A 16,949-nucleotide genomic window follows, 5' to 3' on the forward strand; every position below is an offset into this window, starting at 1 on the left:
TTCACATTTAAATTCACTTTCTAACCACAACTATAGAGTGATTTAGGGATCAAAGTTACCTTCTATTTAAAAGATTGCCTTTGAAAATAAAAGATTTACCACAACTACTCTTTATATAATTGGCTACTACTCTTTATAAGGCACTCAGACCATAACAGGGTAGTATAATCAAAACCCCTTTTATCATGGAGAAATTATGACTAAAACCAAACGAGGATGTAACCTAATGTGCCAAATACAGTACAACATACATAAAAAATAAACACTTAGGAACAATTATATTTACCTTATTTTTACAAAAACTAAATGCAAGCTTGAGCAACCCCATAGGCAGCATAATTCTTTACAGATTCAAAAATAGATGCTCACAAATCTGAGAAAATATACATGTAGCCACCTGTTAAACTTATTTAAAAAATTGTTAATCCCACTGTACAAAATATTCTAATAAGAATACTCAGAAATTAGTAATCTATGTATGTGCTGTTTTTTTTTTTTTTTTTTTTTATTTATAAATTAATTTTTATTGGTGTTCAATTTACCAACATACAGAATAACACCCAGTGCTCATCCCGTCAAGTGTCCCCCTCCGTGCCCGTCACCCATTCACCCCCACCCCCCGCCCTCCTCCCCTTCCACCACCCCTAGTTCATTTCCCAGAGTTAGAAGTCTTTATGTTCTGTGTCCCTTTCTGATATCTCCCACACATTTCTTCTCCCTTCCCTTATATTCCCCTTCACTATTATTCATATTCCCCAAATAAGTGAGAACATACACTGTTTGTCCTTCTCCGATTGACTTACTTCACTCAGCATAATACCCTCCAGTTCCATCCACGTTGAAGCAAATGGTGGGTATTTGTTGTTTCTAATGGCTGAGTAATATTCCATTGTATACATAAACCACATCTTCTTTATCCATTCATCTTTCGATGGGCACCGAGGCTCCTTCCACAGTTAGGCTATTGTGGACATGGCTGCTAGAAACATCGGGGTGCAGGTGCCCCGGCGTTTCATTGCATCTGAATCTTCGGGGTAAATCCCTAACAGTGCAATTGCTGGGTCGTAGGGCAGGTCTATTTTTAATTCTTTGAGGAACCTCCACACAGTTTTCCAGAGTGGCTGCACCAGTTCACATTCCCACCAACAGTGTAAGAGGGTTCCCTTTTCTCCGCATCCTCTCCAACATTTGTTGTTTCCTGCCTTGTTAATTTTCCCCATTCTCACTGGTGTGAGGTGGTATCTCATTGTGGTTTTGATTTGTATTTCCCTGATGGCAAGTGATGCGGAGCATTTTCTCATGTGTGGAATCAGAAAAGACCCCGAATAGCCAGGGGAATTTTAAAAAAGAAAACCATAGCTGGGGGCATCACAATGCCAGATTTCAGGTTGTACTACAAAGCTGTGGTCATCAAGACAGTGTGGTACTGGCACAAAAACAGACACATAGACCAATGGAACAGAATAGAGAATCCAGAAATGGACCCTGAACTTTATGGTCAATTAATATTCGACAAAGGAGGAAAGACGATCCACTGGAAGAAAGACAGTCTCTTCAATAAATGGTGCTGGGAAAATTGGTCATCCACATGCAGAAGAATGAAACTAGACCACTCTCTTGCACCATACACAAAGATAAACTCAAAATGGATGAAAGATTTAAATGTGAGACAAGACTCCATCAAAATCCTAGAGGAGAACACAGGCAACACCCTTTTTGAACTTGGCCACAGTAACTTCTTGCAAGATACATCCACGAAAACAAAAGAAACAAAAGCAAAAATGAACTATTGGGACTTCATCAAGATAAGAAGCTTTTGCACAGCAAAGGATACAGTCAACAAAACTCAAAGACAACCTACAGAATGGGAGAAGATATTTGCAAATAACATATCAGATAAAGGGCTAGTTTCCAAGATCTATAAAGAACTTCTTAAACTCAACAGCAAAGAAACAAACAATCCAATCATGAAATGGGCAAAAGACATGAACTGTTTTTAAATTTTGAAACATTTCCCATGGTAGACTTCATTAGAAGATGCAGTCTCTTCCCACTTTTCAGACTAGTTTCTTAAAAATAAGTGCCCTAGCTTCAAATATAAATTATAGAAAATGAATTTCTTACAACACTTCCAAATTTAAAGAGCTAGAAAGTGTTTTAGGTCGTGCTATGTTTCCTCCAAAGTAAGTCTGAATAAATAAACCAGCACGCACATGTCTGATTCTGTGAGGTTTTACCATTAGCTTTTAAACCCAGGCTACTTTGCCTCTTCTCCCTATCACTTGTCAGTTTTCTCTCAATTGAGTACTACAAAAATAATTTTAACATAAGATTCACCAAACTGAGGGAGACAATACACTATGAAAATAAAAATTACAACATAGATCGCAGCTGGATATTAATTTGGTGCTTATCTCCTCTGGTTAGAACTGGCTTGGCCACTCCCCCCATCCCTGCAGACTAGAAGGTAGTTAAATCAGTACTTCACCAATTTCAAGAATCCAACCTGCATCTAACCAGTGAGAGAAGATGAATTCCTTTGTGGCTTGAATTCATGTGGTCTTGGGCCTTAGCTGGGTCAGTGACAAGGAATCGAACCTGTCTTCAATCTCCTGATACAGAAGCTCTTCATTAAGGAGCATCAGAAACCCAAATGAATCAGAAACTTAATCAGAATAAACTCCTAGAACTGTAAGATTTGAAAGCTCCTACCCAGAGAGTAAGCATTCCCAGAAGGGGAGGAGGGAGATCCGGTAATAAAACTGGGTTAAGAACCACAAGACCTAGAGTTTTAGTCTTGTTCTGATACTAATTAGCTAAATCTGTTTCCTTCTCCCTAAAGCAAAGGATTGAACTGGGATGATCTCAGTGGTCTCTTCTAACTTTAAAAATGTAAGTCCTGGGGATTACAGAATGCTATGACTTTAGCACTATTTGCTTGCAAACTCCTGAGCACAATGCACTCCTTTATTGTCCTTTCCTTTTGATCTTGGCCTCCAGGAAGCTTCTTTTTTAAGATTTTACTTATTTATTTAACAGAGAGGGAGAGAGCACAAGCAGGGTGACAGGCAGAAGCAGGCTCTGCACTGAGCCTGACCAGAAGCTCCATCCCAGGACCCTGGGATCATGACCTGAGCCAAAGGCGGATGCTTAACCAACTGCACCACTCAGGTGCCCCTCTGGGAAGTATCTAACTCAGATGGGTTTTTTTTTTTTTTTCCCTGTAGCAAATTGTTTCTCATTACCTCTCTCCTCCTATTGATATTGGTTCTTTCAGACCAATATTTACCTTGTTTTCTTCGCTATTTAGAATGGAGTTACCGAAGTCATCAAAGTGCAAAAGGAAATTTTTACCTTTACGAACTTTTAGGAAATTTTTAAAACTAAATGTAAAAATTTCCATTAAGGAACTTTCCTTTTCGCATCACACATGTTACTGGATAAAATATGGTATAGGAAAGTGATTAAATCAAAATCATGTGGGTTGTTAAAGATTATTTGGTTGTTTGGGGTCTCCTAGGATACCTCCTTGTTTTTCCACCAACCCACACATCCTCTACATTCCAAATAAAGCCTTTGGAATCTGCTGAGCTTTTTTAAGGCTCTCAACATTCTCTATGACTTCACCATATCATTAAAAATCTAAAGTTATTTAGCATAATTTAATAGTATTAGCAAGATTTGTAACCGTATCCAAGGATATAAACTTGTTTGTTGTGACAACCACCCCAAACACTCCTAAAGGCCATTCAAAGAAAAAGCACACCATGTCAAATTTTCAGTAGTTTTATTGAAAAATGCCTCTTTTGTTTCAGAAATAAATAATATAAGGCAGTGAAATTCACAATCTGCAGTTAAAATATAAAAGCAGCAATTCTATGTTCATAGTCTTGCAAACATTTTCCAACTGCTTTTGATAACTAAGAAACATTATGTTCTGAAAAAAAAGTTCATACTAAATATACAACACAAACATGCAATTCCATCGCTGCAGAATAATCTGCAATTTGGCATAAATGTTAGTGTGTCTAAAACAAGGAGGTTTAAGGCAATATGGAACTGTATCCAGTTGATACAATAATTTCAGCTACATGGCTTAAGGTTTGTGGTTGTTAAAGGAGTATAACAGAAGATAGAAGAGGAGGATAAACCATTGCAATGGAGTTGCTTTTATTCCCTCCTTTTCTGTTTGAGGAGGGGAATTACTTGAATCGTGGTGTAACTGAATCCCAAACAAGTATTGGAAAAGATGAACCGCCCTCTCGAAATAGACAGTAGTTCGGGCTTCCAGGACTTACTGCTTAACCTAAGAGTTTCACTGAGGCTGCCCTTTGTGCTAAGGAAAGGCACAAGGCACGTTCTCTCCTTGCAGCTTTTGCGAGCAAAGGATTTTGCAAGCATTTCAAGGGCAAAGGCAAAAAAAAAAAAAAGTCTACAAGACTGCGTGCAGCGAGCTAGGTTTCCTGCAGAAACAAGGTTCTCTACAGTCAGAAAGCGTACTCTTGGATGAAGCAACGCCGGAAGAAAGAAACATCGCAGATAAGACGTGCGCCGCTCCGTCTGACCTGTAAAGGAAAATCCCAACACCTCCCCCAGCGTGGCCGCGCTGCGCGGTCTCAGGTTCGCTGCCCGGGGCCGCGGGGCAGGGCGCGCCGCCAGCGCGCGTGGGGAGGGTGCTCGTCGCCAGGCTCGTCGGCGCCGTAGTCCTCGTACTCGTCTGGCGTCCGCTCGGGCTCCACCGGCACGATGAAGGGCTCGCGCTCGGGCAGGTAGGCCCCGCCCTCGGGCACGTACGGCTCTGTCCGATTCAACATTACAGTTATGGCATGATTTGGAAGGCACACAAACAGCAAAAGCTAAATCATCACCCGAGGTGATGGCACTCCAGTCTTAATCTCATCGCTATAAATAGATAAGTTACAATGTTCTGATTACGTCCGTTTGCAGAGAGAATTTGGTGATGATCAAATAATGGAATGACACTTTTTTTTTTTTTTAACCTTCGAGGATCCAGCAGTAAATACAACCATTGCACAAATATACCTGGGAAGGGTCAGAGGCTGCGCCAAAGAACTGTAAACGCAGAAACCTAGGCAGGATTTTCGCAAATCCCCAAGTAACTGTTCATGAGTTCACACTCCTCAATTCAAAGAACAATTTGGAAAGATGAGGAGGAAAGGGGAAGTTTTATTGGCTCCTAGAAACTGAACTGTGGAGGTGAGAATCAACTATCACCAGGTGATATACAGTACATGACATTTTCTGTGGCTGACTCTCCCACAGACTGAGTTACAGTCGGTGGGTAAGGAACACCAGTGACTACAGCGAAACAGGAAGGAAAAAAAGTGATTATAAAACTTTGGTGTGAAAATTGCAATTACAAAACCCAAATGAGTACATGTACAAAAAATAATAATAATAAGACACATGCCCTGGATCAGACACATCGCTAACAAGCAAGAGATGAGGAGATTCCATTCGGTGTTATTCCGGCATAGAGCAAGCAGCAGGCTTTGATGCAGAAGCTTATTGTAGAATTGTTAAGTGATTTTAGTGGATAGGATCACATACAAATCATTTACAAGCCACAATTAGTTTATTATTTACATAAGACATTTCTCTTTAACCAGGTTAATTGTTTTTCTCAAAATGGCATAATCTCCGCTGGTTAGTAGTTTTATTATGTGCCTCTTTCACAACTGAGGCTCCTCATGGTTGTGGGTTTGAACTTTTTTTTTAAATAATATTTTTCTACATTATTACTGAAATGCATCAGGCTTATAAACTAACACCACTGCTTTTGTCTCATTCAAGTTAGTATAAAGAGTCTCCACCCTCCTTTATGATGTCCACCCGGTTCTTTAACCATATCTGTGGTGAAATTTCCATACAGACTCATTTCCTAATAAGCACGTGCGCAAACATCTCAGAAACAGGATTTTCATGTATTCAAACTGTAAGCAGCACTGGCGACTTAGAAAATTTGTTAGCCGGAACCTGAAACAGGTCAAAGATGATAGTTTTTAAAAGTTGAATTACTATGCAAAAAATATATATACACATCCATCTAAGTATGTAATGGTTAAAATATATATATATATATATATCCATATATTTCCAGTTATTCACACATACCATAAGGCAGAGGTATTTAAAATTTATCTTATAAAGAATTAAATTGTAATTTTGTGAATGAGTTGCATGAGAAATTTGCATTAAAATTCATTATTACTTTTGGTCATATGTAAGCATACACATAAATATATAGATATATAGATATTTAGATATTCAACTACTCATGCACTATTTGCTAGTAGCCAACCATATCAAACAGCAGTATCATTTTTAAAACTTGCAAGATGCTTGAGGGTGCGCTGATGAAAAGGTCACCACTGACCACAGCATGAGTTTCTTTTTTCCAGATCAACGTGTCTTCCCTGTTCCCATTCCTCAAAGGCGGGCATAAGAGACCTGGCCTCTATAATTGTCAAACACTAGATGTGCACTACCAATTCTTTGAAAAAATCAAGTCCCAGATTTTATGAACATTAATACTATGGACAGTGTGAGCCAGTAAATTATTTTCAGTTGTCTGCACCATGTTATCAAGTAGTTTGCCTGAACATTAGATTCCCAAAACAATTTTTAGTATGGATTCTTGACATTCTACAATTATATTCAACAAATCCCTGTTTCCAATCTTTAGGTTTAAGAAAAAAAAAAAAGGCATTCGATAGCATTCTCTGAACTCCCAAAAGAAATTAAGAAGAGGTTTATGATGCGATTTGGCAAATGTAGACATACAGGAAGGAAGAGCAAATAATTACTCACTCCTAACAATGAAGTAATGTTTTATGCTTTGAGAGAAAACAATGTGACTACATAATCGAAACACGTAACTGAAAGAGTCGATATCTTCAAGAAATCCTCAAATCAACCTTCCTTCAATCCTAAGGAACTTCATTTCCATAAAGGTTCTTAATTCAGGTCAATTGGGGTTCCTACACTGGCAACAACATACCTGGATAGCCTTGCCCATTGTATGGGATGCTGGCACACTGGGACGAGTCACAGTATCCAGGAGGACCTGGGGGGCCTCGGATACCTGAGTTTCCAGGACGACCCGGGGGGCCAGGAGGACCTCTTGAACCTGTGGACCCTGGTGGACCCGTTCTGGATTCTCCTTGAGGACCTAGTACGGGGTTAAGACAAAAATTTCCCCTTTTGTTAAATATATCTCCTGAGGCAATCAACAATTCTCAAGACTAGACGATTCACTAGGGTATGGTAAGAAAATATTTCCTTAAGAGATCACCGGTATGAAGCAGTGTGGAACTTTCTTACCAGTCATCATCCATCAAGAGTTAATGATAGATATACAACGACTTTAATGATTTTATCCAAAGAAAATTGGACTTGCCAAGAATTAAGCCAAACTAAAGATATCAGTGAGTTCCCTGGATAGCTCCCACTCTTACAGAGATAAAGCTATCTGAAGGAAATGGCTATATTAGCCACATGAGACTGCCAGGAAAACATGGGAGTGCCTGCTCCACACCTCCAGACTACGTGAAGTAATATTATTTCTGGATCAAGTTATACTTATTTATGGTTAACATAAATGTAAAGATTTAACCATACTTATTTATGGTTAACATAAATGTAAAGATTTAACCACGAAGGCTGACCTTGGTTACCAGGGTCTCGTGGATCTTAAAATGAAGAAAAACAAAAATCCATTTTCAATCTAGTAAATGAAATGCATAAAACAACTAGATGACTATTATTTCTCTACAAAACATCAATAAAGAAACTATGAATGAAATCTTGCAACATGTCAGGCTTTTAGCGAGGATATATTTTCTGTCTGCTAGCAACTTCTTGAAGAATATGAGAAGAAACACGAAATAACACCATCTTTAAAGTCTATGTGGCCAAACAAAACAAAGAGGAATTCCATTAAAAAAAAAACAGCAACCCTCTGTGTAACTAAAACTCCTACTCTCATATATTAAAGTTCTAGTAACTGCTTAATAGAACGTATTCAAACAGTTTTTTGAACAAAGAGAACATAAAAATGAGGAGGTTATACAAGCTGAACTTCTTGCTAAAATATATTCATGATGGCAGGCGTGCCTGGAGCTAACAGGATGAGATGGTGAATCTCTTGAGGTTGTATCCTCTCTCAGTACTTGTGCTGTTTACTTATTTGATGTCCTGGCAAACATACCTGGGGGGCCAGGCAGCCCTCGAGGTCCTGGTGACCCAATACCCCTTTCGCCCTTCTCTCCTGGCAAACCTAAGCAAGGACAAAAAGAGAAAGCACAGGGAGAAAATGATCTGGACACACGTAGTTTTCATCTTAACTGGTAATGCTTAACTCAAGTAATCCACTTCTTTTAGTGAAAGCAGAACCTAATTTTTCACAGAAGTTCACTCCTGAAGCCAAATTCTTTCTAGACATTTGGGTAATTCCAGATTCATAGCCAAGAAACAAATCTGGCTACAAGTCAGGGGAAAAATTATTTGAAGAAAACAAACATGTCTAATATATATATATATATATATATATATATATATATATACAGTAATTAAGAAGAGGATCTTGAATAAACAGTTACAACTCATTGAGAAACATCTTAAAGGTATCTTATCTTTGATAGCCCCATCATTGCATAGCATCCAAACCATTAGAATTACAGAAGCATCTAAGTCTTCTCCGGAACATGAACTGCTGCTTTAACAAAAGCAAACACCCAGAGTCCTGACACATCTGGAATCAAATAATCCTATTTTTCTTCTTTTCCTACAATGACACTTATCTACCATGAAATTAAAGCCAAACAAACATGTAAAACCAATGCCAGGCCCTGAATAAAGGAACCAAAAGAATTCGGAGCTAAAACTGTAGGGCTCTTTAGTACATTCAGTTGGTGCCCAACTCTTGCCAGTCACAATAATTAATCAGATTTTAACATCTGAGTGATTTTGCCAAAATACAGTTTCTTCCATCAACAATGACAGCAACAATCAGAACATAGCATTTTTACTGAGATCTCCTGACAAAGTCTTCCTGTGTTCTGTGATATGGATCTTGATGGCCTGGGGCTACCTAAATAAAAAGACAGGTTCACGGACACACAGCTCTTCTGGGGCTGTCCAAACAAGAATAGTTAGAGCAGTTTGCCAAGTTCAGTCTTCCATGTGCTTTTCAACCTGTCTCAAATCCCACACTTGCAAACTCCTTCCTTTTCCCTGCATAGCAGCTGGAGACACCCACCTCGTTCACCTGGGGGTCCCTGCATCCCTGGAGTGCCGGGGAAGCCTGGTCGCCCCCCAGGTCCTGGTTCTCCTCTGGCTCCCGCGCTGCCAGGGGGGCCTGGGGGGCCTGGTGGGCCTGGTTGGTTGCGACTGGAGTGATAATCATTTGGAATCTGATTCAGCATCTGATTGAATCTGCTCATCTGACCTACAAACAGAAATAAGACTTGTTAGTCAGAAACCCAGTAGGAAGGGATAAGATGGTGAAATCTTTTCTCTTAGTGCCTAGTGAAATCCATCTCTATTCCTCCCCCTCCAGGACACATTCTAATTAGAAGCCTAAAAATAAAATAAAACACTCCAGCTGTGCAGGACAAAATGATCCCTGATAAACAGTTGTCTCCACAAAATACTGACCAATAATACTGACAACATTACTATAAACCATAAAAGAGTTGTGAAAGTTTAATATGGCTCTGATATAAAGCCCTGTGGTTTGCCAGAAGATGTCACTCAAAAGAGATCCTTTCTCAAATTAAGGAATTATACCATTTTTGTGTGTACCTAAGAATGATAATCAGGCTGTAGTGTAAATTGGAATCACCTGTGGGAGCCATTGAAAAATACCGATTTCTGGGCCTCATCTCCAAAGAAAATGATCCACTATGCTTAAGGTGTGGCCCAGGAACCCTCGTTTTCAACAAGGTGATTCTATTGCAGGTGTTCCTCAGGACTACACTTGAAGAAACACTGTTAAGACTTCTGAAAGAGGGAAACTCGAGTTTAAGGCCATACTCAGTTCATGGGCACTGAGCTTTATTACATGGTAGGCTTCATTGAATAAGAAGGAAGGATATGTGAAAAATAAGGAGGCAATAAGAAGGTCCCCATTAAAATGTACTTTCTGTGATCAAATTAATCTTGATGGGCTTCCTTCCTTAAAGTCATAGAATAACTTAAAGTTTAAAACTTTAAAAATCCAATGTTTGCTGCTTCTACATATACCCAGATGACGATCACTGAAAATCCTAATAAGGAAATTGGAAAGCCCATTCAAAATATGATTTTGTATCAGATTTAGTAGAGGAAAACAGAATATTATTTTACTTTGGATTCTTACTTTATCTTAATGATGGTCATTAAAATATCAGTAGTTTTATTGAACCAGATACAAAACTCATAATATATAAAAATACAAAATGAAATGAAATGAAATGAAATGAAATGAAATGAAATGAAATGAAATGAAATGAAATAGAAGCATATATCTTAGGGACGCCTTGGTGGCTCAGCGGTTAAGTGGCTGCTTTCAGCTCAGGGTGTGACCCTGAAGACCTGGGATTGAGTCCCACATCAGGGTCCCTGCATGGAGCCTGCTTCTCCCTCTGCCTGTGTGTGTCTCTGCCTCTCTCTCTGTGTCTCTCATGAATAAATAAATAAAATCTTAAAAGATAAAATAAATTTAAAAAAGAACCATATATCTTAGAAACTTTATGACTCAAACTCTGCATTTTCCTGTAATAAATTTAAAAACCATTCATACATTAAAAATAAAAGAAATTTTACCACTTATCAATTGTTCACAGACTTGTCTTGCAACTGCTCGCATCATGTTCTGGGAAGCAATGTCTCCCTTGTTAATTAAATCAATGAGAATCATTAGCATATTATTTCTATAGTTTCAGACTTCAATGTTTAACACACAAAATAAATGTGAATCAGATTTTAAGAAATACATACTCTATCGCCTTTCTCTCCTTTCAATCCAGATGGACCCTGAAATGTAGGAATTTCATAGATGAGAAACTGACAAACATGATCTAAAATGATTCATGAAGGCAGGTGACAATGAAAGAGAGCAAGTTCTGCTTTCTAACAAATTAACAAAATGACACAGCATATTTATATCCAGGTTACTCACATTTTGCTTGTCTGTAAAAGGGAATCTTTCTGCCTTTCTCTGTCTCTCTCTGTCTCAGAAGCAAATATCCTCCAAATTAGTACTGAGATGTAAATTTTATGATCACACATTTAAAATTATGTACTCTGCAGACATTTATGATGCTGTTCACAATTTAAGCCTGGAACTAAAATATGAATGAGAAATTGCCCTTGATACCTTTCCTTTACATCACCATGACTGGGTAGCTCAGCTTCTTATTGTACATCATCCATGAGGTTAATCTCGGTTCGGTTCTAATAAGAACCAGTGGGCTTTGGTCAGTTTCCTAACTAAATATGTATCTCTAACTTCTTCCAATTAGTGTATGTGTGTGTGTGTGTGTGTGTGTGTACATTGGGTATAAAAGGAATCGTGTCTCTCTTACTAAATAATTCAGTCCAAATGGTGGTCCCACATCTAAACACAGCCACAGAATATTTGTCCCTACTCTGTCAAGCCTCTCACTGGCCATGAGAGGATCTTGAAAAAAGTCTTTTTTTTTTTTTTTCTAAAAAAGTCTTCTATAGTGCAAGTTTTTGTCCTTCCATAATGTGTTTCTGGACGGCCAACTGCTATGATGGAAGGAACATCCAAACCATTGACAAACCCGATGCTCAGGTAATACCCCAAACCAAACCACTTTTTACAGTCTCCAAGAATTTTGTCTGAACTCCAGTATCTTCCTCACTGGTCTTCTTGTTTTTCCATTTTGCCCCTAGGGAGTCTATTTTCCACCCAGAAGCCAGAGTGATATTTTTTAAAGGGAAATGAGATTCCGTCACTCCTTAGCCTCTAAGGGCTTCCCATAACACTTAGCATAAAATAAGAATTCCCTATCATCGGCTAGGTGGTCTACATGATTACCTTGCCCAGCTGTCTGACCTTGCCTATTAACCCTCTCCCCTTCAACTCGCTCCACTTAGGGTATGCCGGCCTCTCTGCTGTTTCTTCACAAACCAGACTCATTCCTCACTAGAGGCTTTTGTTCCTACCTGGAATCTTCTCCCCACAGATCTTCAGACAGCTTCCTCCCTCACTTCACTACAGTGTCAGCTCCTCAGATGCACTCCCTCACTACCAGGTCTAAAATAGTCACCTTCTCACTATCACAATTATTCCCCAACCCCTGACTCTGTTTCCTTTTTCTTCTTATCACTCAACACCACCAAAAACTGTAATGTTTATTTACACATTTTTGGTTTACATCCCCCAGAATCTCCATGAGGACCAAGACTTTGTCTTGTTCACACAAACTTTTTGTATCCCCAGACCCTGGAACACGGATTAGCACATGTAGGCACTAAACAAGCAGGTGTTGAGTAAATGGTCAGGAACATTCCACAAGCAGTTCCTTAAAACATCACCATACAACATCGTGTATTACAAGTTAACAAGATACCAATTGGTTACAATAGCTAATGACATGAGCTAACAGTGGGAGCCCAGCTCTTTGCTAAGACCGTTACCCACCCATCTGCTAGTTTTAGTTTTAGAAATTAAAGGTAAGACAAGACAAGAAAAGAAGGAGCAATTTTCCACCTTAGAAGGAGGAGAAAAATAAAGGGAGCAAGAGGGTAGGGAAAGTCCAAATCAACGTTACCAAATTGTAATAAGAAACTGAAGTTTGGTGCTCCCTTTGCCAAAAATACTAGACTCTTATCAAAACACTATTATTATTTATTTTGGAGCCTTCTGTAAGTTGCAATGAATTTTTTCTCCTACATTTATTGCTACTTTGAGATTGTTCCTGGTGTGTGTGTGTGTGTGTTTTAATTTACTGCCACTCTGAGATTGTTGTAGTATAGATGATTATAGATGATTTATGTGTTATAGTATAGTATAGATGATTTGTACTATAGATGTAGTATAGATGATTTATATATAGATTTATGTAGTATATAGATTTATAGATTGCCAGTATCTAGAGATCACATTTCAAGTCAAAGAACCAGAAGTTTCTTTTAGGTTTTTAGCTCCAGCTATCAACTACATCAGGTATATTCTTATGTGGGACTCCATTTCAGTCAGACTCCAATGAAACAGAATTGTGAATGGGTAGAAAAGCTTCATGTGCTTTTAACTGCTCTTGTGAAGTTTCTGCCATGATTCATTGAGGAAAAGAGTAATAAATTCATGTGCTAAGGCACACACAGATTGTAAAGTATATCAGGAATCCTTTCATCTTTATGCTGCTTGCTTAATTTTATGTAAACATAGAAGGCAGGCCATGTCACATAAAGATTCTACCCTAAGTTTCTTTGACATGAAACAGCTTTTAAGCTTGGGTTTATATAACTTGGACAATACTTTAAAAAAAAAAAAGAGGTCTGTCCAGAGAACAGCCCTGATGGATCTGTGTCATTGCTAATGTTTGGGCTTCATTATCTTCAAGGTAAATTTTTTTCTTTTAGAATTCAACTCGGACAAATAAACTGCCGAAAATATTTTCACACTTCATCCGCAAATGAGAAAAAGGCTGTAAAGTGTAAAGTCAAAAAATATGACGCTCAACAGTCATTATAAATACTTCTGGATCTGTAATTTTTGGAACTTCAAATTCAGTTTTGGAGAGACTAACCTTAAAACCCCACATGCACATAATGCCATATAACTATTACTTTAACCAAACCATCTGACTGAAAGAAAGTTAAACTGTATGTAAGTTGGAGCAGGGGAGTATAAAAAAGTTAAGTAGTGGATTAGAAAAATCCTTTTAATTCTAGGACTACTATTCTAGCATCCTCAATGAAAGAGAAATAAGTGAATGTGTGGCTGGATGACCTTCAGGAAGGTTAGCATCTGCAAACTATGGCCGGAGGCGCCATGCACCACCATCATGTATTTTTTCTATCTTAAGCAGCATACCACTCCTAAATAAAAAGAATCATTCTGCTGACCCAGCCTTGAGTGTTTATACAGTGCAGAAATATGTGTCTTGGCTCAAAATCCCATTCTCCTTTTAAAGAAACCCTATGACCACAATTTTCAACCCAGAATATTATAACTCAGAGAGAAAAACTTTAGAACCAGTACAAAGTTAAATCTGTGGGTTTAGCATAGTTTCAACAAATGCTTCAAACCCATTACGGCAGAGATAACATAAATCGGCCAAAGCCTTGCAGCACCCTCGTTATTTATGACCACAGGAAAATGACTTTCCACACGCAATCTGTCCACTTACTGGTCTGCCATGGTCTCCGGGTTTTCCTGGTTTCCCACTTGGTCCTGTGACTCCTGGGGAGCCTGGGCTTCCCTGCAACACATAAGCCAGGCTGAGAAAGGGAATGAACAATGAAAAAAAAATCCCATCTAAAGTAAACTAACAAACGTGGCCAGCTTTAAAAGCTTTTCACAGAAGCAGCATATGATAGGGAAGAGCAAAACCAAATTTTAAGACAGCATGAAGAAAAAAAACCTCAAAAATTCTTACTCTTATGGAGTGTCTAGTTCTAAAATATATTTTAAGACCGTTTGAAAATAATCTATACATAGGATCAGTTTCACAATTTACAGACTTCGAGTCTAGTAAATTGGTTACAAAATGAATTTGCAGAAAGGAATCCCTGTTTTTTTAGTTTACTTCTATTACAAAACCAGAAAACCCATCCAAAGACAGGAGTGAAAACTTTGGTTGCGGAGTAGCTGGGTTTTTGCTGAATCGGGCGCCACTGTGGCAGTCTTCGCTTGTTTCGGGGAGTCCCTCTCACAGCCTAGAAATTCACTTTTTCTTTGGTGCTTTCTCTACATTTCCACTTTGTTCTATCGTGTCAGCACTCTTCACCCCATCCAAACCAAAAGAATTTCTCCCTGTTGCTTTTAACACAGCTTTAAAAATCTCACCCATATTTTTCATAGAATATTTATAATAGCAACTAACCAATATTTTATGTTCTAAAGCCTAAAATTTCCTTAAAATGGAATCATCAAATTTTGTTATACAGTTAATCCTTTACTTTGTCAATTATATAAATATTAAGTAAGCTCTGTGGTAAATAGGGCTTTAAAATTCAGGTTTACTATACACATAACTTCTCCTCTACCTGAGAACATATCTATTGAGCATAAATAATAAAATTATTTTAACACATGCTCTCAAGTCTTCCTATTCTACCACAAGATATGAAGAGCATCCATCACCTCAAACAAGTTCATTATTATCTCACCTCAGATGCAAGTATATTGATTCCACTTTCCAAATCATTGGCTGAGTATTTTCCCCAAAGATCTTAATTAGAAGATCTACTTAGGTGATGACTGATAGTGCTCAGTAATAAATATCCTTAAAATCGAAATATCACAAACCACCGATTCTTAAAATTTTAGAACAGAAAGTAACAAGTAGGTCTTAAAACCCTACCACTCAATGTGGTGTTGAAAGGATGGAGCACCTAACCAGCTAGTGGCCAACTCAGTCAGGGATGTTTTTCTGTTTTTCAAATAAAATTTGATGAAAAAGAAAGATTCTGCATTCTAACACAATAGTTTTCTGTAGCTCATTTTGATTTTGGAAAATAAAACATTCCCTGGACAGTGTACCCCACAGCACTGATGGAATGTTTCCCAAAGGCCAGGCTACTGGGCTTTTCCCTAGCAGATGGGGGGAGGGTTTGGGTGGGGGGAGACAAAGATGGAACTCATTAATTTCTTACCGGTGGCCCAGGGGGGCCCCTGGGTCCCATTGCACCATCTTTTCCAGTAAAGCCCTATTGTAAACATAAAATTAATTATGGATTAGTGAAATAACAACTGAGTGAAAAGGAAAGACGCAAAAGAGCTTGCTCAGAGTGAAGGGTCAAGTACACACCTGCAAGTAACCTTCCAATACGAAGACCAATATACTCCCTCCAAAATGCTTTCCAATTTACTTTATGCCTTTTAATGAATACTTAATTTCCATATTTATTCATCTATATAGTAATAAATAAAGTCATTTTAAGAGTCAAACTAATCTTCTCCTAAGATGGTAGACTCCTCTATAAAGATGCTCGCTTTTGCTTTTGTACAAGTGTGAGGAAGCCTAGGGCAAGGCGAACCCTTTCTACTGAAAAGTCAATGTCCACAAACTAGCCCCAAAAGCATCAAAGTGGCAGGAAAAGAAATGTTGCTGACCAGAGCTCATGTATCATAATAGATGAAGGAGAGGCCAACTACCTGATTGAAAACTCCCTCGCTTCCTAAGCAATGGCCAGATAGCCAAGGGCAGGACTACTGGTGTCGCCACTACTGGGGCATTTCTTCCCACATTCCAACCCCAGAAAAGTGGAAGTTCTCTTAACTGCCTTCCACTCAAAAGAAAATCCTCAAATCCTCAGCTAATTGTTTTCAGTGTTTATCTTTCCTCATCTCACATGAAAGGTCAGATCCGCATGGGTGTCAGGTTGACTAGGAAGAGAGATGTGCCCCAGGAGCACCATGCTTGGCTGTGTGGCCTTGCTCTGTGGCTCTCACGACCTACGTCTGTACGGTGCCAAATGACCTCTAACTAGAATGAGTCACTCTGCTACCCAGTTAGCACTCATTCCAACAGAGAGATCTCTGAAATTCAGCAGAGGATTTCTGAGTCAGGTCTTTTTTATATAGTTCTTGCATTCCTCTGTCAAAGGAGATTTTTGTCTCAGTTTCTACAGGGAATAGGAGTGATAATTTCATCCATATTCTTGGATTCTAGCAAAAATCAAGAGCATTTGGATAACTGCCTGCATTAAATATCCATGGTTCCATTGATTTTACAACAGAGGAAGTTTAA

The 16,949-nt window shown here is 38.6% G+C and overlaps 1 protein-coding gene across 4 annotated transcripts in view; it reads right to left on the reverse strand.

The window, feature by feature from the left end:
- Nucleotides 1–3,770: 3,770 nt before the first annotated feature.
- COL12A1 (collagen type XII alpha 1 chain) overlaps nt 3,771–16,949 on the reverse strand; it is a 117,318-nt gene continuing 104,139 nt past the window's right edge. For 3 of the 4 annotated variants that reach the window (XM_055329689.1, XM_055329690.1, XM_055329692.1), the window contains 8 exons: nt 15,853–15,906; nt 14,385–14,456; nt 11,002–11,037; nt 10,828–10,894; nt 9,281–9,469; nt 8,231–8,299; nt 7,022–7,192; nt 3,771–4,798 (listed from right to left, as the gene is read on the reverse strand). In XM_055329689.1, coding sequence (XP_055185664.1) covers nt 4,617–4,798; nt 7,022–7,192; nt 8,231–8,299; nt 9,281–9,469; nt 10,828–10,894; nt 11,002–11,037; nt 14,385–14,456; nt 15,853–15,906 — 840 coding nt within the window. In that variant the 3' untranslated portion in view covers nt 3,771–4,616. Of the gene's footprint in view, nt 4,799–5,167; nt 5,998–7,021; nt 7,193–8,230; nt 8,300–9,280; nt 9,470–10,827; nt 10,895–11,001; nt 11,038–14,384; nt 14,457–15,852; nt 15,907–16,949 lie in introns of those variants that run through there. The other variant, XM_055329691.1, reaches the window with a different exon arrangement.

The sequence above is a fragment of the Nyctereutes procyonoides genome, unplaced genomic scaffold (genome assembly GCF_905146905.1).
Source record: "Nyctereutes procyonoides isolate TBG_1078 unplaced genomic scaffold, NYPRO_anot_genome, whole genome shotgun sequence".
NCBI classification, from domain to species: Eukaryota; Metazoa; Chordata; class Mammalia; order Carnivora; family Canidae; genus Nyctereutes; species Nyctereutes procyonoides.